General features: G+C 39.6%; 1 protein-coding gene across 1 annotated transcript; it reads left to right on the top strand.

Moving 5' to 3' along the window:
- The first annotated feature begins 2802 nt into the window (after window positions 1–2802).
- Window positions 2803–5880, top strand: LOC133930873 (single-stranded DNA-binding protein WHY1, chloroplastic-like). Its single transcript, XM_062377641.1, has 6 exons — window positions 2803–3288; window positions 3375–3467; window positions 3848–3942; window positions 4544–4617; window positions 4704–4792; window positions 5295–5880. The coding sequence occupies exons 1-6, from the start codon at window positions 2950–2952 to the stop codon at window positions 5406–5408; spliced, it is 804 nt and encodes a 267-aa protein (XP_062233625.1). The 5' UTR covers window positions 2803–2949; the 3' UTR covers window positions 5409–5880.
- Window positions 5881–22568: the final 16688 nt, after the last annotated feature.

Here is a 22568-nt window from a genome sequence, read left to right as displayed (position 1 = left end):
TCGCTCATGCAGGTAGACACACTTATCATTGTTACAAAATCATCTTTATATGAGTAATTAATCACAATCTCAAATCTTGTATCCGCTTATACGACCTCAGATTCAGTCAAACAAACAGAAAATCAGCTCATTGCATCCGTTCTGCGGCCTCATATACAACCAAACAAACACTTTTCTTTTCAACACATATGACTCCACTCAATCTGCTTCTCCTCAGCCTGCTTATACGATACAGCTCTACAAAACCTCGTTGGAGTAACCAAACACACCCTTAGTTGCTGCGGGGGCACAAGTGGCGTGAATCGTTTACTACTGTTTATTTTAGAACCTAGTGCGCACTAACAGCGACATCCTTCTTCTATCTTAATCGCTCGCCCTGTTCTTTGTAGAACTTTCGTAGAACTGATTTGGAAGGAAAAATTTCCCACCTAAAGAGGTGTTAGTATGGGAGATTTAATAGTTCAGTGAAACATAAAATAGGCCAAATGACATGTTAGAAGAAATGGATAGTGTCAGAGAGACATACAGAGCCAACAATTTAATCATGGTGTTTGACTTTTAAAGGATATTTATGGCTTCTCACTTTGCATTGGCCGAGATGACAACGAGATTGGGTGATTAACTGGACATGATCCTGGTCCAGTGATCAGAGGATATTACTGTATGAAGCAATGTTCTTGCTCCAAGCTGAGAAATCGCTGGACATCAATGCGTCTCCAAGCTGCAGCTCGACCAGGTTACGTAGAAAAGATCATGTGGTGAAACTGGGAGCCAGGATCTCGCATAGTTGGTGGAATTAATTATACGGGGGAGTGCAAGCAAGGCATCTCATATTAGAACTTAATTGCATAAATCATGCATTGATCCTTAACCTAAACACTAAGCACCATGATTAAGCAGCATAATTAATTAAGCAACATAATCAACCTTCATTAGGAGAAGCCATTAGTCTAGTCTTGATGGATCGGCGTAGAGCAGCGACATGGTACCGTGCGTCGGTTCAGATCGGAATTTGTTAGGGGGTACACGAGTCTAATCTCACACGTGTAGATAGGCCACCGGTCTCCCCATTTTATTTGTAGTGCTAGGTGAGCTTGACTGAAAATCAATTTCGAGTTTAGATCACCGATCAAGGCACGATAGGTTTCCCGTCGTTCCGCTTAGGACTCGGTCCATTTGTTGGCTGAGGTCAGAATTAAGGCTCTATTCGGTAAAACTTTTTTTTATCTAAATTATTTAGGGAAAATGATTTTGTGTAGAGGTATAAGTCCTCATCTGACCCATCGGGTCTTTATCTGTTTCGTCCTGGTTGAGGCAAGACAGAGTAGGGCAACGGTCAGGGTGGGGCAAGATGGGGTGGGGCACCGATCGAGATGGGGTGGGGATGGGTCAAGTTCTATCTCATCTCGCTCCGTCCCACTTCGAAATATATGTTACATACACGTTTAGTAGGTTTATTAAGAAGTTTATTATTCTTGTGTAACGAAATTTCTAGTAAACTAATGTATGTATGTAACTATTGTCATGTTATGTTCGGTCTTGTGAATCTTAGATGTAGTTTTTATTATTTTGTATATTGTGATAGTTATTATCTTATAATTAAATTTGATCTAAAGCTTTTAATAATTTTAATCGGAGCGGGACGGGATGGGTTGGGTCAAAGTGGGGGATTTTATGGGGCGGAGCGGGGGACATGCGGGTGGAGACGGATGAAAGCAAAATCCGTCTCCACCCCGCTCCATCTAGATCTCTAATTTTGTGGTTGAAAGTGATTTTCTAGGTGTTGGTGGAAGAACAAATCTTTTATGAACAAGGTATGACGAGAGCCAGGCTACTAGAGTGTCTCAAGCTTAGAGAAGAAGTTAAGAGGAAGAGAATACGCTGAGTGATGAAAAAATACGTCACTTGGTGTGATGGCCATAGGTCAATATTTATATTGTCATCCAGAGCATAAGTGTACAAGCATATTCTTACAATATTGGTAGAGATACAAATTATCACTGTATAACCGGGACCTAGGGTCAGCCTTGTAAAACATTATTATGGCAACTGACAATGGTTGTTACGGTAAACGGTCATAGTACTTAGAAGGTCATTTGTTATAGTGCCGATCCTGCCCAGTGTTTCAAGTAGCTACCGATCACATTGCATCAAATGCCGATCACTTTATGGTAGATACCACGTGGTCGGTGAATCCCTTTCCCACTGGTCCTACTGGGGGCCATCGCTCCTTAAGCCTCTAGGGATTAGCGGCCTTTGGAGGTTCATAGGCTCCGAAGGCTTAGATCTTCGTGGTGACTCAAAGCTCAGAGTCTTCGAAAGGGTTTTGATCCAAGTGGTCTTTGAACTTAGGCTAATAGAGCCTTAAGAATGTTAGGAGTCTTTACTGTTAACTCCTAACATTATAGTAAATTCTATTAAGAAGGTAATTATATGGTGAAAATAAATTAAAAAAAATTAAGTTTTTCAGCTCTTAATATCTAATTTATTAAAGAATCATTTTCACAAAACCACTAAAAGTTAACAAACCGTAAACAGTCGTTTAACCGAACTTCTCTTAATTTTACTTTGGAAACTCTGCCGACAGACCCCAACCTCTCAAACAAGAGCCAACGGGGAACTGCCAGGTGGAAACCGAGGGGCCCTGGACGCCTCCGCCCCTTCTCTCCGACGACACCTCCAGGCTCCATCCTCAGGAGATAGGCAGCACGAGGAGCTCCGACGAGCGGCGGCCACTACAGGGTTCGCGAGGTCCGTCGGATCGTGCTCAAGCGGCCCAGATCGCGTAGGCTCCTGCGGCCGTCACTGTGAAGTGGGCCCATGTTGGCATAGACTCAATCCGATAACGTAACGGTCCGGATTGCCGCTGTGAGCCCGACCGCCCAAACCTTACCCGTTCACACTCCCACCCGTCTGAGCCGTCTCTTCGTCCCCAACCCGTTCGGCGAAATGCCGCCGCCGCCGCCGCTCTTCCTCTCGCTCCCCTCCCCTCCGCCTCCGCCGTTACCCGTCCACCTCCCCAAGGCCGCCCAAACACTAGCGCTATCCCCGTCCGCGCCGGCCAGGAAGACCCTCCCCGTGTGCTCCGTCGCCTCCCCGCGCCACTCCGGCTACTTCGACCCCCGGGCCCCGCCGCCGCCGCCGCGGGGGGACGGGTACGGGCGGCCGCCTCCGGCTCCGCACGCGAACGGAGGGCAGGACGGGAGGGTGTTCACTAGCTACAGCATCTACAAGGGCAAGGCCGCGCTGTCGTTCGACCCCAGGCCGCCGCAGTTCGTGCCGCTCGATGTAGGTAGCGTTTGCTGCTGCGTGCGTGCACCCGCCGTTGCTTCCTATTGCCTTATTGTGTGTTCTGTGGGTGCGCGGATTTGTAGTCTGGGGCGTACAAGGTGGCCAAGGAGGGGTTTGTGCTGCTGCAGTTCGCGCCCGCCGTGGCCACACGGCAGTATGATTGGACTCGCAAGCAGGTATGCTCAAATTGGTTCAGTTTTTAGTTTAAAGTCCTCTTCTTTTGTGATGCCAAGTCGCGAATTTGAGAGCCTGCAGTTTTTAAAGTTATAAGTAGGTACTGAGTTTAGATGTGGGGAAGAAATTTTCAACACTCTACCTTTTTTCTTGATGAAAATATATGCTATTGTAAGTTCAGCAACTACCGCAATGAATTCTGGCATGTATCATATGCCGAAGTAAGTATTGTGGCTATGGCTCTGGTTATTCGCTTCATTTTTGAAATTCTTGGCCTCTGTAGCTCAACTATTTGTTCCCATAAATGTAATAATGTGTCTTGTGATTTGCTATATCCATATAATGTTGCTGACATGAACTTGTTTGATACTATGCTTTGTAGGTGTTCTCATTATCTGTGTGGGAGATAGGTACCTTGCTTACTCTTGGTCCAACAGATTCATGCGAGTTCTTTCATGACCCTTTCAAGGGGCGGAGGTTGGTCTTGTTTATTGTATCTGATTATTTGCATCCTTTTCCTAGTGATTCTTAGCATGTTGAGTGTTTAGCTCACAGAAGTGCATGGACAAACGATGTGACACGCCTTTTCTATGTCCAATGAGAAATGTGGATCATCATGCTAAATTTGCTGCATTTCTTAATTCATCTGGGCATCTGCAACATATTTCATCTCCTTGTGTTGTCTGTCCATGATATGCATAGGCATTAGTACTAGCATTTGAAGCTTTAATGCCTTGTATGTGAATTGAAGTGAAATAGTCTGATCCGGTATAGCTGGGCTTCTGACTGTTGCTTATCAAATGGCAATTCATATTTTCCCCTTCTTTTTATTAGTTAACAAAAGAGGGGATTTGTTGCTAGTGCTATCTTTTTACCTTTCAAGTGTATCATTTTTGTTGAGACACTAAAAATGTTGATGGTTAATGTAATATTGTTTTTCATCCAATGTCTCTAATCAAGTCAGTTCAATGAGGCTTCCCTAAATCATATTGTCCATAGCATAATTAATCACATTGGTACTGTGCATCAGGAAAACCTTAATACGTATTAACATCTCATCTTTTTATATAAAAAACAGTGAGGAAGGTAAAGTGCGCAAGGTCCTAAAGGTTGAGCCAACACCAGATGGAAATGGTCGCTTTTTCAATCTTAGTATGTAATCACCAACTTAATGTTACAATTTTGTTTGCATGTGACTATTTTTGCAAATTAACCTGATGATCATATGTTGCTCTTAGGTGTCCAAAACCGTCTTCTGAACATTGATGAGAGCATTTACATCCCTATAACCAAAGGAGAATTTGCTGTCATTGTATCGACTTTCAATGTACGTACCATATCCCTCTGTTTTTTATCAATCCTGCTATATAGGAGCTTCTTTACCATTATTCGTTTACAGTTCTGATAGTTTAGAGAACCTATATGGTTTCTAGTTCCTTGATAAATTTCACTTGGTTCTACTTCTAACATTCTACATATACTAACATATGACGTGATTTACACCCATCAATTTATGTGTCAGTATATGTGTCCTGATAACAACCAGGCTTTAAGTATGATGTTCACTGCATCTTCTTGCAGTCCAATTATTCTTGTCCTTTTCTTTTTTGTTAACATTGCCATCCCACTATTCTCCACATATTAAAATTTTGAAATGGATTATTGCTAAATCCTAAAGCAATAAAACCAGTCATTCTCATTATATTCAGAAGCAATAAGATCTGTTGGACAAGCTTTTTTTTTTTTGCCATTTTATCTTTGAGGTAAATAACATACAACACTCACACCCATTCATGAAAATAATACCTAAGTAATCGTAATATGTGCAGTACATCATACCACACCTCATGGGCTGGAGCGTATTTACAAGTTCTATCAAGCCCGAGGATTCACGGCCATACAACAGGCCACAGTCCACACCTGAGTACGAGTGGCGAAGGTGACTAATGATGAACACGAGGGGAGATGGCTACAACTCAAAGGATGAACTTGTTTGGTTTGGTTCATAATTTGGTTGGGTAATCTGTGATGTGGTTGGTTGACGAATGTTTTTGGGGGTTCCTCCCTTTCTTTCCTTTCTACTAGTTAAGTTGGCGGGTAGGACTCCTGCTAGAATTCCTCTGCTGTCAAGAGTTGCACGGCGTCGGGGCCATGTGTTGGGACACAAAACTCAAGTTCTGACTTACGAGGCAGCAGCAAATCCCAGTTGTTGAAGTGAGATAGCTGCACGCCAAAGGCTTCATGTCAATCTGCTCCCTGATCCACGGTTCTTAGAGGCATGCAGCCGAGAAATGATTTGCAATGCAAGGAAAGGGATGATATTACATTCTTGAAATGCTTACCAGAGATTATTGTACATGTAGCCTCTGTTGGAAGCATCTGCGTTGCTCCCCTACGGATGCTTGCATGGCGGAATTGTGCTGCTTTTGTCCAACTGTGAGCTTCCCCATTTTGAATTAATGTCTGAACCTCAAAGACAGTTTGATGCGATGATGGCATCGACTACTCCTCCCTTGCACGCCTGGGCCTCAGATTCGGCAATCAGGATCTCCTCTCCCTGCCTATTCGTCCCGGCCAACAGAGGTCTTTTTGTTTTTATTGATTCTAGCTTTAAAAGCAAAAATAAACGATTATAATATAAAAATTAATTCTCATTGTACTACAAAATTTCATAATTCTCAATCTAGTAGAAAAGAGCTTTCATATATTTTACAAAATAGATTGGATTCTCACAATACAATCCGAACTAAAACAAATCTCCGAACCCCGGCTGCCGTCCCGCCGAAGACAGGCCAGGCTAAGCCAGTGCGAACCTGCGTTCGCCGCCGCCCGCGCATACCCACCTCGCCGCGCACGCCAGGTCAGTCTCCTCCTATCCCCACAGGCAATGCCATGGCGCCGCAACAGGTCTTGGGTGTGATGGGCAGACAGCAAAAGTTAGCCGCTTGGGCCGCTCTGCTGTGTTGAGTAGCAACAGTTTGAGCGAGGGGTAGGGCTTACACTTCCAGTGTGACACCCAAGGAGCAACATTTTTCATGCTTCCTTAGATGATGCATCTGTTAATCATTTGTTAGGATTTGATTTGAAACCAGCTGATAACATTCACATCTACCGTGCACATGACTCGTGTTTTTTCTTGATCTTGAGGTAACCTTGTGTGGTTCCATTGGCTGAGTCCGTAATAGAGCAACACCGAAAATTCTTTTTTTTAAGACAAGGGTTTCATCGGCTTTTATTAAAAGCTAAAAGGTAGTCTTATACAGACTCAAAGATAGGAAACAAAAGCCGCAAAAAAAAAGAACAACCAGCTAGGGACACCAGCTAACGAGAGTAGCACAGAGTTTATAACCATTATGACACAGATATATACACCCCTAGCTCACCCTTGAGCACCCAGCAACCAACTCAACAAAAACTCCACAATGGATTAAATCTCCACTACATCAGTGAGAGGCACTGGGTTAACATCAAATGTCTTGATCCAATGCAGAAGATGTGACACCATAGTTTCCATGGTGGCCTTTTCATCAGGATTGAGCAGAACTTTCCACCTCTGCAAAAATGAGATCTCAGAAAACATAATATCAATTGGAGAAGCAGGAAATTTCTATTCAATTGCCATTTTATTGCGTGTCCTCCAAATAGCTCACTCTAAACCTGCAAAAAGAAACAAACCCCAATTGCGCGATTTTTTAAACTTCATATTGAGCCAATCTAACAAATCACACATAGATTTTGGCTGACCCATCCAGCCAAAACACTCAATCAAGCAACACCAGGTAAAATGGGCTAAATGGCAAGTAAACAGTATATGGTCTGAAGTTTCAAGTCTCCCACATAGACAACATTTCTCACAACCCTTCCACCCTCTTTTTTTTTTTCCAGATTAGTTGCTGATCGCAGTTTATTGTTGGTAGCTTGCCAAAAAAAAAAAAATCTTAATTTTAAGTGGTAGTTTGCTGCCCTCAATCATGTTAGCGCCCTTGCTGACCACCCCTCCAAAGGTAATGAATTTATACAAAGATCTGGTGATATATTTTCCAGATTTGTCCAACATCCATAGCACTTCATCCTCTCCCTCGTTAAGATGTATTTCCTGCAGCTGTTCATATAGTATTTGGAACCTGTCATTTTCCAACTGATTCAAATTTCTCCTAAACTTTAACACCCAGCAGCCCTCAAATGTGCAGTCTTCAACCATCACATCAGGATCTTCACAAAGCTCAAAGAGCTCTGGGTATTGTACCTTAATAGGAGTATTTCCCAACTATACATCTTTCCATAAGACAATCTTGTCCCCTTTATTAACCCTATACTAGGCACCCCATTGGAAGAGGTTTTTGACCTTGTGTACTCTTTGCCAAAATTGTGAGGTCCAATTTTCTTGGATATAAAAAATAACCCATCAGGCATATATTTTGCTCTTAGGATCTGGCACCATGCTTCATCACTATTGTTCATTAGCTTCCAAATCCATTTCACTAGAAGACAGTCATTCAGCCTCTTGGTGTTTGCAATGCCTAAACCACCAAACTCCTTTGGCCTGCAAACAGACTCCCACTTCAGCATGTGGTATTTGAATTTGTCATTAGCACATTGCCAAAAGAAATTAGCTTTGATGGAGTCCATCTTCCCATGCACCCCTGCTGCAAGATGATAGAACCTCATATTATAGATTGGCAAACTACTTAAGCAAGAGTTGGGCAAGGTGAGTCTCCCCTGAGGACATGTCCTTCCCTTTTTAGGGAGATAATCTCTTATACATTTTCAAACTCAAAGGCTCAAAGACCCCCACCCCTAGGTGTTGATCAGATATAGGAATCCCTAGATAGTTCAAAGGGAGTTCCCCTAATTTGCAATTCAGCATGTTGGCAACCCTCTCTCTATCAGCTTGTTCAAAACCAGAAACAAAAACCTCATTTTTATGAAAGTTGATCTTAAGTCCTATCAGCCATTCAAAGCAGTACAAAAGAATCTTTAGATTGAGGATAGACTGGTTTCTCCCATCAATCATCAAAATGGTATCATCAGCATACTGGATATGTGACACGCCCCCTTGGTATCAAATGAGCCAGGATCCCTTTAATTAAGTTCTTATTTACAGCCTTGTCAACCATATCTCCTAGGGCATCAACCACCAAGTTGAATAGAATTAGAGACAGTGGGTCACCCTGCCTTAACCCTTGTTAAGTTTTAAAGTAAGGGCTCCTTTGTCCATTTATTTTTATGCATACATGTCTAGTTTTAAAGTAAGGTCTCCTTGCCAAAAATTCTTTTTAAGAAAGCGAGATATTATCTTTACAAAGAAGACGAGTATGACAGGTCATACAGACAAGTTAATTGGAACCCATTGTCAACATGCTTTTCCCAAAGGCATGGAAAAGTATAAAACACATAGAACACCACTAAGGTCACTTAAAAGTAAAGGTAGGACATTTTACATTTCTTTAATTTTCTTTTGTACTTTTCTCGTTTGCGTTTGCCACTTCGAAGTACATAAATAAGTTTAGCGATTTTCTTCCAGCAAGACTTGAACAACGAACATGTAGTTTTGATTTCTTCTTTGTTGTCTGTTCGGACCGATTCTATTTGGTTTGTGTCGTCTCCCTCTACGGTACAAGTTTTTTGCTTGACTTTATCATTTCCGTGGAGGCTTTTAGATAAGCACATGGACTGCATGAAGATGATTAGACTTTTCAGCGTTATTGAAGAACAACAGAGAGGCTTCCAGGAAGTATGTGTAATGAGATCTTAGCTGTTTTGTCCTCTGATGCTGTGGTTATAAGTCGATTCCATTAATGTTTAACATCCTATTGCCATTCTCACCTATATATAAATAACCCATGTCAATACCAAATAGCCAATGAGTTTTGAGCTTTAATATTTCAACTGGAAGGTGTCAAATCTTACTTTTAGATCTTATGAAACGCAACCAAAAGGACAACAAAGAAGTTTTGTGTTCTTGGCATGCACAATTCAACGCTTGATGAAAGCATTTACCTGCGCCATTATTGTAAGTGTTGTGTTGCTGTGCAAACTACTGTAATCATAATTGATATGTTAATAAATCCAAATTTTCAAAGATTGAGCTTGCTGCTATTCCCAATTTTCAAATGCATGTGGGCTTTTGTTTCATTTGATCACCATTGAGGTTTATGGAAATGAAATACTGCAGTGGCATTCTAAATACAATCGCTCATTATAATCCTTCAAAGTCAAAATGCTTGGAAGTAAAATCAGTAGTAGTTGACATGTTTCAGATGTTGACTTCCTCGGAAACAGCATTGCTGCATTCTTTTCTAAAGTTATTTTAATAAATGCTGAATTAAGATGTACATACTACTTCGTTTGTATTTCTATCTTACACTTCGATCTCACTTCTCCCGCACACCTGCCCATCTGCTGACACTGCACGGTTGAATTTTTCTAAACGTTTGCAAGCCTCCATATAATGAATTCATCTTTGGAGGGAGATCTAATGATCCCCTCCGTAATCTATTTTTTCCTTTGTGTGGTATCCTTGCATGTAGTGTACTGCAAATCGAGCCGGCCATCTTGTCTTCGGCATGATAGGCAAGTACATTGAAGGACTGAAGAATTTTCAGATGGTGGGAAGAAACTAGCAACTTACTGACTTTATATTCATTGACTCTTACAAGGTGAACAGTACGGTTACGAACTAAGAGTTTCAAACGAAACGAACCTGCTTCAAATTATGTAAAAGATGACATAGGATGAGTCCTGCTCAGACAATCGTACCGTTTACGCAAAAGCGTTGAAAGTTGTTATGTTTTGAAAGTGTGTGTATATCCTTGTCACACGGAACCATCAGCAAAAGGACCTCCTACCTATTCCTCTGTTCTTTTACCAGACACATAAGTGTTCTTTGATCATATTGTCATCGTCTACTTCGCTCATGTCCGGTATGAGCTGCTTCTATGAGATAATTCTGTTCAAAGAGTAATTTGACGATCTTGGAAATGATCTTTACGACTCGTTTTGAATTGTGAACAACTTGTTGCTCTCAAGAATTTCCTCTACGTGGGTGAGTTCTACTGGATTGCGAATGCAACCAAAATTTGGTGTATCTAGTTTGTTCATGTGAATGTTATCCACTTTCGAAGGAAGTCCGGAATGTGCTGTAGGGTGATTAGCATGAGCTGCCAGTTTGTTTGATACTACTACAATAGCGGTCTCTTCATACTAGCATAGGCAGCTTTGACAATTACTCTCGTTTGATGTAAGCCTTGAATTAAAGAAATGCTGACATAGACAATACTAAATTTTCTTAAGGTCAACAAGTTGATTGGTGATTGACAACGAGGCTTCATAATTTTTTTGAATAAAAATGGGGAAAAATAGACTATATTTATAGCTAGCACGTTTGATCCATGTTGTGATGAAATAATTACGGACACCAGATCCTAGTCTCTTCAGGACAAATGATTTCGTGTACTTGTGTATTTAAGATGGTCAAATACAACATTTGGATAGTCTCCAATTGGTACTGCTGTACCCAATTTCAGAGGAAAATAAAATATCTAATTTTAGATTTTTTTTCTACTGATACGTAGGGCTTACAAAGCAGAAGACAAAAAATAACTGAAATTTCAATGAAATTTCACGAATTTCGTTCTTTTCATTAGTGAACGAAAAAAATATAAAACTAAATTTGAAATCCCTGACTGTACCAGGGCATCCAATTCTACATAAAATCTGTGGAGTATGGACTCCCAAGTCGTACCAACTGACATGGCTCTTCAAAGAAACTAAAGAAAACAAATGAACCATCTCAATCACGCGCAACACTATTGGTAACAAGTTGTAACAGCAACAGAACAACACATTAGAAAAGAGCTCATATGATTTTACTGAACGAAGAGAGGTGCACCATGATTCCATGGATAAGCGTCGCCCATGCTTGACACCGCAGTTATCTGAAGTGAAGGCAGAACGAGTTGCGGCGCTGTCGAAAGTAGGTCAACAGTCTCCTGTCCAATCAGAGTTCAGAGTTTAGACCAGATGCTCTCATTTCCTATACCTCGAGATTCTCACACCATGAGTAGATGGTTCCATGCACGCATAGGGCTGGTTATATGTCAAGAAAAGTCCTAATGAAATTGTCAAAGCAACTGCAGCTACACAGATCGAATTGCAGTAGCAGCTACAATGGAATTTGAGGTAGAATTTCTTCAGTATTACTGAACTTCATGAAACGAACAGGAGAACTTTTTTATCTTCATTAGAATATTCTCTCTTCAGATTTTCACTAGAAATTTGTGTCAAGTGTGACTACGAACATACGACACCACATGTAAATAGTTGAATAGAAGTTCATGCCTTTCATTAATACGACATTGCCTCATAGACTTCCAAAGTTCCATCATCGAGAATTCTGGACTCTACAATTAGAAATTTGGGACCGGTTATCTTGACCACCGGATGCCACTTGTGCACAGTTCGATGGAAAAGCTCAACCAATGAACCAATAGGAGAATAATAGCTGGTACATGATAGGTGAGGACTCTCAACACTGTATAAACAGCAAAGTTGACGGAACAATACAAAAACAAGGGCTTTTGTCATGGAAATCACTTGCTTTGAAGCAACCAGTTTGAAATCTGACAATTTCAATTTCCAATTGGTTGCCTCGTTGTTTCATCCAATGACAATGAGTAGTCTCTCCATGTGGGTGGCCTGCAATTAGGCACCACCTTGACGGGATCGTTGAAAAGCTCGGCCCCATATGTTGCTTCCTGATGGCATCACTACATATTATATTCTAAATTTTATTTGATAAAAATACATGAAGATTGCAGTGTTTTTTCCTCATACACTGCCTCGAGTCTGACTTCTTCTCGGAAGTATTTCTTTCTAGTCTGAAGTATTACTAAGTACAGCACTACATCATCTATTTGAAAAAATCAAGGCAAAACAAAAGTACAAATTCTACTCTGAAAATGATGTTATGCTTGCATGGTGTGCAACCAACAAAGACACAGCTAATTTTCACCGTTAGTTGGGCGCTTGGCACATAAGTATGACATAAGTTGGACGTCAAGTTGATGCTTCTTCCTACTTCCTATCCTTGGTATTATCAATTAACTAAAGACACGCACTTCCAGTCTTGTCATTGTGCTCGTGTGATGAATCTGCCCTGTACCAATCATCTAACAACCCTATGTGATCTACTTGTCAAATCTCTGGGTGACTTGAATAACAAATCAAGTTAAAATATATTTTAATTTATTTGTGATGAGTGATTGATATTGATATTTGTTTGGTGTGATGATTTTCGGTTTTGTATGAGCTTTGATATGATATGAATTAATTTGGGATTTTATTTGAGCATATTTATTATAGACTAACTGGAATTAGAGTTGTAGATATGTGTTTGCTTTTCTTATGGTATGCAGGTGATGTATGTAACTTGATAGTTGATGGCAGGATAATTGGGGCCAAGCTAAGTGCTTGGTGCTGGACGATCAAGGAGGCCAGACGGAATCAAGCATGATCCTAGTTGAACACGTAGAGGTCAAGCAAAGCATGAAAGATTGATGAAAATGACGTGTTCACAAAGTCAAGCGAAGAGGATGCCGGTGCAAGTGACAAAACGGTTCGAGTGTCGGGAGCGGGAGAGACTTGTCAGCGGTCAGGATCGCAAGACGGAGTACACGCGTCGACATCGGGGCGCTTGCTTAAGGTGTAAGCAAATGGGAAGTTACGCTTTAAGAAGCATGCTAGGGTTTTACGATTTAGCTTTAAAATCGTGAGAGGACTGGAGGAGTACGTGTCACCATCGTGAAGCTTGCGTCGAGATGAAACTAAGTCATGAATGTGCCACGACCGTCCAATAAATCGAGAAGAAAATAGACTAAAATATTCTTGGTGATAGGTAGAAATATACTTACTACAAGAGAGGGGGTATTTTAGTATAAAGCTAGTAAATTTAGAGGCAAGTTTTCTAGGCTTATAAATAGAAGTGTATGGCTATGTAGGGCTATGAGATGAGTGGAACCAGCCATTTTAAGTCCCTTGTGTCATTCATATGAGTCTTATGCTAGGGTTTTAAAGGAGTGGAAAATGAGTGCTTAACCTATGTATTAGGTGAGAGCTTTGCGAGAAAAAATCTTTGTAATTTATTTGAAATAGGGTTGACCTCTGCTGCAATGTAGTTTATTTTTGTTCATGTTATTGTGCTCACCTCATTCTAATTTCCCTCTATTGGTTCCCTTGCAAGTTTAAAAGTTTTTTGGTTTCCGGATTTAATTTTCGTTTTGATTTTTGGGCTGAAATTCCAGCACCTTGTGAGGTCATTTTTCTTGTTGTTAGAGGCATAAAATTCGTATACACATATTTATGTGATAGGGTATTGAATTCCCTTATCTCTAGACAATCAACTTGAAGAGTTTTGTTACTCGATGTTCATCTTTTATTGTTTCTTTGCAAGTTGTGATCTTTCGAGTGCTAAGATACATGGATTAATCTTAAATGAACTTATAGTTCATATACCATATGTGAAGTTGTGTTGTTCCAATTCTATTTTGTTAAAACTTCTCTCTATTTTTTTTGCTTCCACTTGAGTTTTGAGGTGCATTGGGTGATCCAAATAGGAAAAGGTCATCGATTTCGTAAGAAATTTGTTGAGGCAACTATTCACCCCCTCTAGTCATCAATCTCATTCCTACAATTGGTATCAGAGTCGGTTTGATCACTTGTTAATCTTTACCGGCTTTGTGATCCGTAGATGACAATGGAAAGAAGCGGGAAGATTCTTCTGTTTGATGATCAAGATTTTTCGTACTGCAAAGTGCACATGGAGACTTATCTTCTAAGCCCAAGTAAGTGCAATTTGAGAAATAGTTGATTCCAACTATGTGATTCTTGCTACTCGCACGACTCATATTCAAATTGAACAGTATGAGGCTAACAACAAGGCTAGAAATATTTTGTTCACAAGTCTGAGTTAAAATGAGATTGACAGGGTCTAGCACATTCGTACTGCCTAGGAGATCTGGTATACTCTGAGTGTCTTTTATAAATGGACTAATCAGATTAAGGCTAGACGTCAAAGCATATACAACTAAGAATATCAAATATTTGTGCAAGGCTTTGAAAAGTCTTTGGATACGATGTTTGCTCGCTTTGATGGAATCGTTAGCAATTTTTGATCCATTGGTGTTCTACCCTATTCTGACCACGAGAGAGCGATAAAGCTTATCTATACTCTTGGCCATAGTATATAGAAAGTGAAGATCTCGAGCATTGAAGAGTCACCAAGTTATGACACATTGGCTTATGATAAACTCTTCAGCAAGCTCAAGTCCACCGAGATAGCCAAGACGGCTTGGATAGGTCTTAGAAACCCCATGTCTCAGAATATGACGTTAGTTTCGGGATTGAATGGTGGCAATCAGGCTGGAGCTAGATTCTCTTGTGCTAACACTTTATCGAGTGGTTTTGCTTTGTCTTCTTTGGTTTCTATCATAGAGGAGCAGATAGACACTTTGGATGATGAGGACGTTGCTCTCATTATAAAGAAGTTCACCCGCTTCTACAACAATCACCGAGATCGGAAGAAGGGCGGTTCCCGTGCCAACTTTGAGTGTGGTGACACCACCCACTTCAAGGCGGACTATCCCAAGCTCAAGAAGAGCGAAGACCGTGACCACGACCACAACAAGCACAAGATGAGGAACAAGAAGCTCTTTTTCAAGAAGAACCGTGATAAGATGGCCAAGAAGGCAACCAAGACGGCTTCTAGGGCATTCGTGGCTGCTCTCAGCATCATCGACACCTCTTCTAGCAAGGAGGAGAGATCGAAGGAGGAGGAGCTACCGGTGAAGGAAAAGATGAAGAAGAACAATCATTTCACCGGCCTCTAGCAAGGAGGAGAGCTAGTTGGAGGGCAAATTCAGAAACTCTTGGATGAGAATGAGTATCTCCTTTCTCTAGTGGAGAAGCACTCAGACGGTAAGGGAAAAATGAATTTAATCTTGGCCAAGACCAAGAAGTGTGCTGACAAGGTGGGTTTGGTTCTTGGGTTGAGATTTGAGAGGGTTGCTTATAATGGGGATAATAAGACTGTTTTTACCACACCTACTACCCTAGAATCTGAAAGTCTAAAATCAATATCACACCACAACTTACCAAGAAGAATTCAACATCACAATCAAAGAAAGCTCCACAACCTAAGGTGAGAGCCCCAGTGAGAGAGCCTAGAGTGACAGATAGTCGAGTTCTCAAGAGACGCTACCACTGCACCTACTGCCAGAGAGAGGGTCACCTTGTTAGGAGAGATGAGCGGCGTGAGTGTGAGTGGAGTACCCGGGACATGTACCACCCTTCTGTTGGTGTACATGAGTATTTTTCTCGCTCTCACCCACGAGTCTTAGATGCTCATTAGTTTTCTTCCAGAGGCTTTGCTTGGTGTGGATTTTACCATGACTCATATGGTTTTGGTCCATATGTAAGAGGCTTTGAGTCCCAGTGCTTTGGTGGACCACATTTTCGTCATCGTGGTTCTCACCCCTAGCGTGCTAGTGTTGATCTACATTCACCTGCTTTCACTGCTTCAGACAGATGACCCAATATTAGATTCCCAAGGGATTTCTATCTAACCCCAATACTGAGTCATCCACATACTATTTTTCTCATATGTGGATAGCAGGTCAAGGCCTAGAGAACAAGTGGCGCATCGACTTTGGTTGTTCCGCCATATGACCAGAGAAACGGAACGAGTACATCACTTTCAGGGATGATTGGAAAGGAAGAGTGAAGACCAAATGTATGGTAAGCGTGAATAAGAGTTTCACTCTCAATGATGTGACTTTGGTGGAGCATCTGGGATACAATCTTTTCTCTGTACCTCAGCTGCTAGATAAGGACTTGGAAGTGCATTTCAAACGCGATACTTCTCGAGTTTTTAATTCTTTTGGCGCTTTGATTTGCCAAATTTTCAGAGTTAAGAGAGTTTTTGGAGCTGATTTTTCTTAGTCTCTTGGTTCTTCTCGTTGTTTGATTGCACAACCTTCCTAGATGAATAGTAAAGCAACTATAACGACCAAAATTGATAGAATGCTAAGCAAGAAAACATGCAAGCTACAACAAGAAAAAATTATGGAATATTAGCTTGCAAGAAAGTGAATGCTAAAAGTAAATATGAGAAGATAAGAGATGGGTACGAAAGCACCAAATTTTTCCCCGAGGTATCGATGAGTTAGTACTCCCCCTTAATCCTCGTTGGAGTATCCGCTAAGGATATCGCTCCCCTTTAAGTCACCTAGACTCAAGTGCTCCCCAGTGATAGTCAATTCTTCATCTCCGGATTGGCAGGCTTCAAACCAAGCACAAAGCTTCCTCCTGGAGCTCCCATAAGAACTCCAAGAGCCCACTAAGGCACCTCCAATCACCAAGAGTAACAAGCCAATAGCTTCACTTCACCAAATCAAACTTAGACTCTAGCTAGATGCACAGTTGCTACTCTCCTTGCACTAATGATGTCCTTAATTTTTAATTGAGAACTTTGCAAATCACTCTAGTATACTTCCTGGCCTTTTGATCACACACCAAGTGTTTCAGCTATTCCGAATCGCAATGTTACTTCGTGAGATGAAATGAGGGGTATATATATATATATAGGCTAGAGGTCCAAAAATTACCGTTACCCAACCACCCACATTTTCCGTGAATGTCAAATGATCCGATCTGCACAAACTCCAAATACCGGACCATCCGGTGTGAATCGTCCACCCAAAGCTAGCTGTTACTAATTGTTACAAGTATTGAATCCTCCGGCAAAACCTCCGCTACATACATCGGACCATCCAGCGTGTATGAGTCCATCTTCCAGAGAGTCAAAAGAAATTCCTCTGGACTTTACTCTGGCGACGCCTCTGATATATGCGTCGAACCATTCGATGTGTTTAGTCTTCCGGTGATCACAAAGAATTCCTCTGGACTTTATTCAGGTGATGCCTCCGATGTGTACGCCAGACCATCTGACATGTTCAACTTGACATCCCTCTTCTGAAAAATACACCGACGTTGCCAACTTCACTTCACCGGATCATCCGGCGTGTACAAGAGCACCGAGATAAAAGCTCTGACATTTACAACGCCTTCACCACCAGACCATCCAGCGAGTATAGAGTTTTCAGAACTTGTCCAATTCAAACTTCTTTAAGTCACATCTTCTTTTCAATTCATTCATGGGCTTCTCTGAGCTACCTAGTGCTAGAATTTTACGAGTGTGCATCTAACCAAATCTAGACTTAACTAGGTCAAATTACTACTCTTAGCCCATCTTTATAGTATGGCTAAAGAAAAAAAAAAGCCTATACTACTCTAAATATCATTCATCTTCTTGTTACACTTAGAACTAGAATGTCATTAAACTTGACATTCACATCTTTTGATCGCTCAACCATTAAATTAAGGGACAAAGATCACTCAACAAACTTGTGAACTAATATTTTAATTCTCCTTTAAAATAAACTTGTTAGTCATAATAATATGATTATCATTAATCATCAAAACACTTATCACTTACCTAGGAGTCTAGATTCTACAAAGGTGAAGCAACATTTTCTTCGCTTTGGTACCTTCAACATTAAAGATGACTCACAAATCAAATTTTGGAAAGATATATGGCTAGAAAATTCACCTTTGTGCACATAATATCCATTCTTATAGAACATTGCTCGAAACAAACAAGACATAGTAGCCAATGTCTTTCAATCCCACCCATCAAATATATATTTCCGCAGGGAACTAATCGGGGCAAAGTTGATAGCGTGGAACAATTTTCTCCCTTGCCTTATCAACATCAATCTCATCTAAGAGCCAAATGTTTCTCGGTGGAATTTCAACAAAACTGAAAAGTTCACAATAAACTTCCTTTACAAGGCACTCATAAATAACGACGAACCAAGAGTAAACAAGAAGCTTTGGAAACTAAAGATTCCTTTAAAAATAAAAAAATTGGTACATTCATAAAAGGGATTCTTCTAACTAAGGATAATCTAATCAAAAGACAATGACAAGGTAACTAGAAATGTTGCTTTTATAAAAATGAGACAATTAAGTATCTCTTCTTTGACTGTCGTTTTGCTAGATTTGTATAGTTCATAATTCAAGTGGTTTCTAATTTATATCCACCGACAAGTGTTTCAAACATATTTGGAAACTAGCTTGGTGGAATTAGTAGTTAATGAAAATTGAAAATAATGGTAGCAGCAACTGATTTTTGTTAGTCGTTATGGCTATGCATAAATAATGTAGTTTTAAATTAATTATTATTTACAGTTATTTTTATATATACCCGTTTACTCCATACATGGGCGGTGCTATAGTGGCAGGAACGCCAACATATGATGACATCAGTCTATACTCTTTTTGAGTAGACGGCCAAGAAGATTCTTACCCTGTTTGGATGACAATTTAGGTTTCGGATTTATGCTTCTTTTTAGACCGTGTGTTTTTTCGTTGCTTTTAGTCTCTTTCTTTTTCTTTTTTTCTATATGCATCCATACTATACAGAACTAAAATGTACTTTTATTTACTTGTATGGTTTTGATATAACGATAATAGTTAATAAAACTTCCTTATTTAAAAAAAATTGTACCTTCTCTAGAATTATGACTAGTGGACACTAATTCCAGTTTGTCAAATGTCTAACTACCCGTCTGTTGTGTACTATGCTGTTACTCAAACCATTTGACTCTATTTTGTATTCCCAGCTCTCCCTTTCCATTAGAGCTTAGATATTAAAGGAATACGGTGCAGCTTGCATGGTTACAATTGTTGCGTCTGAACAAGCTATCGGTCGTTTTTTTTTCGCGATTACTAGATCTAACAAGAAGTCAGCAACAAGGTATAAAGGCTTTGTTCTAAACAAGTTAAGATAGATTAGAAATAAAACTCACATGATCCAACTACCAAGATTACTAGATCTAACCATACATCTAATTTGTTTGTATGCATTCTACATTTGTGAAGCGGCACAGTCTATTGCTTCATTTTTTATGCATAACTATAGGATAATCGATTCTGCAGGCAGTTAACCAAAACACATGGCCTCAAAGTGTAAAATACGAAAAGATACTCAGTGAAGTCAACGAATTCATACATAAATGCAAAAGGCAAGCTACAGTCAACTGTAAGGATGAACCTGCATTCATTGGAACATGGTACCTGTACCGTGCAAATACAAACAGTATTCGAAGTCTACATGTCAAAACACCTTACTAATTGTGGCAGCTCATCAATGTTTGTTTAACTCTTAACCAAAAATACTATAACTTGAGTTCACTTCTCATCCATGAATCCAGATCAGAAACAAGGGAGCATTGACATAGGACAAATGCATGCATACCTATCACACTGCTCATTTTGTAACTTCAACAGGATTCAAATTATAAGAGCTAGCAAGTTAAAGATCAAAGATCAAGACTCACAGTAACTCAAACTGATACCGATTGCAAAGAAAATATTGCATTAGTTGATAATTAACAGATGGCGTCATATGTTAAATAGAAAATAGAAGACAAAGCAAACTTGAAGCGAACTAACACATGAAGGTATTGTTTACTTGAAATTGAACTGGTTTTTACAAATTATGGCTCTACCTACTTCTTAAATTACTGCAAAAATCTAACCTCTGAGCTAAACGCCTAAACGGCATCACCTACGTAACATAAGTATGCAAGGCCCGGCCGGTTTGTACTCCAATTCAAAGAGAAAGCTTGAACGGCACTGCATACAGTAACTGGTTACCTCAGCTGCATGCTGAGAGGTACACAAGGTGCCAACGCCAGCTTATGGAGTGGCATATATCTAATTTTCTTTAGTGACATATGAGCTAGCTATGAATGTCTAAAATGGCAAAGCAAACAAAGATTAAAAAAGAGCGCTGTTCTTTTCTAGCTGGGTATATACCGAGTGCAACAAAGATTATGACATACTGCTCTTTCTGCTGAGTAAATACTGAGATAAAGGATTTTAGTATAAATAGCACTAAAATTGTAGGAGGGTAAGTATATACCACTACTCAAGGCAACGAACCCTGTTACTAATAGAAGGCTAGAATCATGCATGCATGCAAGGAAAATAGGCGATATAAAATGGAGATTTTAAAGCATTGGATCTAAAAAAGAACCAAATTTATCCATAGATTTGACCTCTAAAAGAGCACCAATGGTGTCACCAGAAAGAGGCAGTCAAAATCTCAACGACCACCCCAGCTGAACCCACACGATATTCTAGAAAAATGGTACAGCTTACTTTGGATCACAGAACTGTACCATGTTCTTAATGTTTACAAAATTAGTTATGATTAAGGTCGATGGTCTTGCATTTTATTAATGTGTCGCTTTGATCCGGGGTCATGGATCGTGTCATCGTTACTTTAAAAAAAAGTCATTTGTATCTTTTTACTACCAGTTGAGAAATAATTGATAGTGATAAATTATCACTGTAGTTTCTTAAAAAAGTAGTAATAGCACATTTGGCAAAAACTGATAATGATAATCAAATATCATTGTTGATTCAATTAAAAAATTAGTAGTGATACTTGATTATCACTGTCAATTCGTTATATTAATCGACAGTGATAATAAAATGCAGCTTATCTTTAGAAATTTATAATTTTTTCATACGTAGTCGGACGGAGATAACTTTATATAAAATTTGTAGCCCTCGACGAGATCTACAAATTTTGAATTGATAACTTTTTTATTTGAAGCCATATAAATATCCAAATAATCGTCCAAAAATTTATATAGGAAAAGTAAAAGAGACCACATGCTGAACCATAAAATAAACTATCGGATATGGTGTAACACTAGTAGGTAGGATTGAAAAAGCCACATACAAGGATATAAAGTTTAAAGCTGTAATTTGAAAGATTTTTATCACAAATTTTGTAACTCGGATTGATGAAACATCTATGCAACACTGACTTTCACATGTGATACTATGTCTAAAAAAATTTCAGGCTAATTAGGCCATCTCCAGCAGCTTCAGTTTCTAGTGCTACAGTACCCTGCAAAAACACTGTAGCGCTCGAATTTGCCGATGAGATGGCCGAAAAAGCTCTCCAGCAGATACGGTATCCAGCGCTACGATGTTGAGGAGAGAGAATCTGGTACTCCAAATTTACCAAAATACTGTAACAACCACAATACTGTTTATAGAGGTTGATTGTGGGTCCGGAGGGAGGAGAAGAGTAATAGAAGGTAGGAAATATGATAGCCGTTGGAGATAAAAAAAAATAAAGAGTAATGTAATAGTATAAGAGGATGTTGTAATAGTGTTATAGGGGATGAATTTTTAAAGTATCTGCTAGAGATGGCCTTAGAGAAGGTAAAATTTCAATCAAAAATTTTAGAGGTCCGGTCAACGGTCTTCTCAGTTTTTTTGTCAAGAAAAGTATCAGTGTAAATATTGGTATATTTTTAGATGCTCTTCATCGTTAGTTTTGAAAGTAAATGAGAAAGTCCATGTTGAACATTGGAAAATTATGACTGTTTTACCGAATAGTGTATAAAAAGTCATTTTGATGACTAAATAATCGTCACAAGTTATAAATAATAAAAATCAGTTAAAAATATCTTATTGGATTATCTATGACGGTTCGTATTATAGACTAACAGTGATAGTATCGTGACCGGATCATAATACGAACCGACATTGATGATCAATTTTTAGAAATTATAATTTTTTAAAATAGAGTTTGATGGAGACAAACTTTATATGAAAATTATAGCTCTCGACGAGATCTACAAGTTTGCAATTGATAACCTTTTCATTTAAAGTTATTTTAATTATCACAACTTTTAGTTAACAAGGGTAAAAAAAATATATCATATTGCTTTTAGCTATTAGTGATATGTGAGAGGATTAGTAGGCTACTTACAAGTAAGATATGGGTTCAACTCCCATGAACTACACAAGCATATAATTCACACGAAAAAAACTTATGACTTGTATGACTTACGAGTTGTGACCGTGTGTAGTCTAGAGGTGTTGGTCAGGAGCCAATTTTTTTTTTAAAATTGACTATCGCTATCTGTTCGTAATATAAATCAGTAGAGATATCGTTT

The sequence above is a fragment of the Phragmites australis genome, chromosome 10, assembly GCF_958298935.1.
Source record: "Phragmites australis chromosome 10, lpPhrAust1.1, whole genome shotgun sequence".
Lineage (NCBI taxonomy): Eukaryota > Viridiplantae > Streptophyta > Magnoliopsida > Poales > Poaceae > Phragmites > Phragmites australis.
Note: the sequence above shows the minus strand (reverse complement) of the source record. Positions and strands in the feature narration are given on the sequence as shown.

Excerpts from the sequence above, each read along its gene's own strand:
- LOC133930873 (XM_062377641.1), top strand. The coding sequence starts at position 2,950 with ATGCCGCCGCCGCCGCCGCTCTTCCTCTCGCTCCCCTCCCCTCCGCCT. Across the intron at positions 3,943-4,543 it reads GACCCTTTCAAGGGGCGGAG|TGAGGAAGGTAAAGTGCGCA; the intron begins GTTGGTCTTGTT and ends TATAAAAAACAG. Across the intron at positions 4,793-5,294 it reads TCATTGTATCGACTTTCAAT|TACATCATACCACACCTCAT; the intron begins GTACGTACCATA and ends TAATATGTGCAG.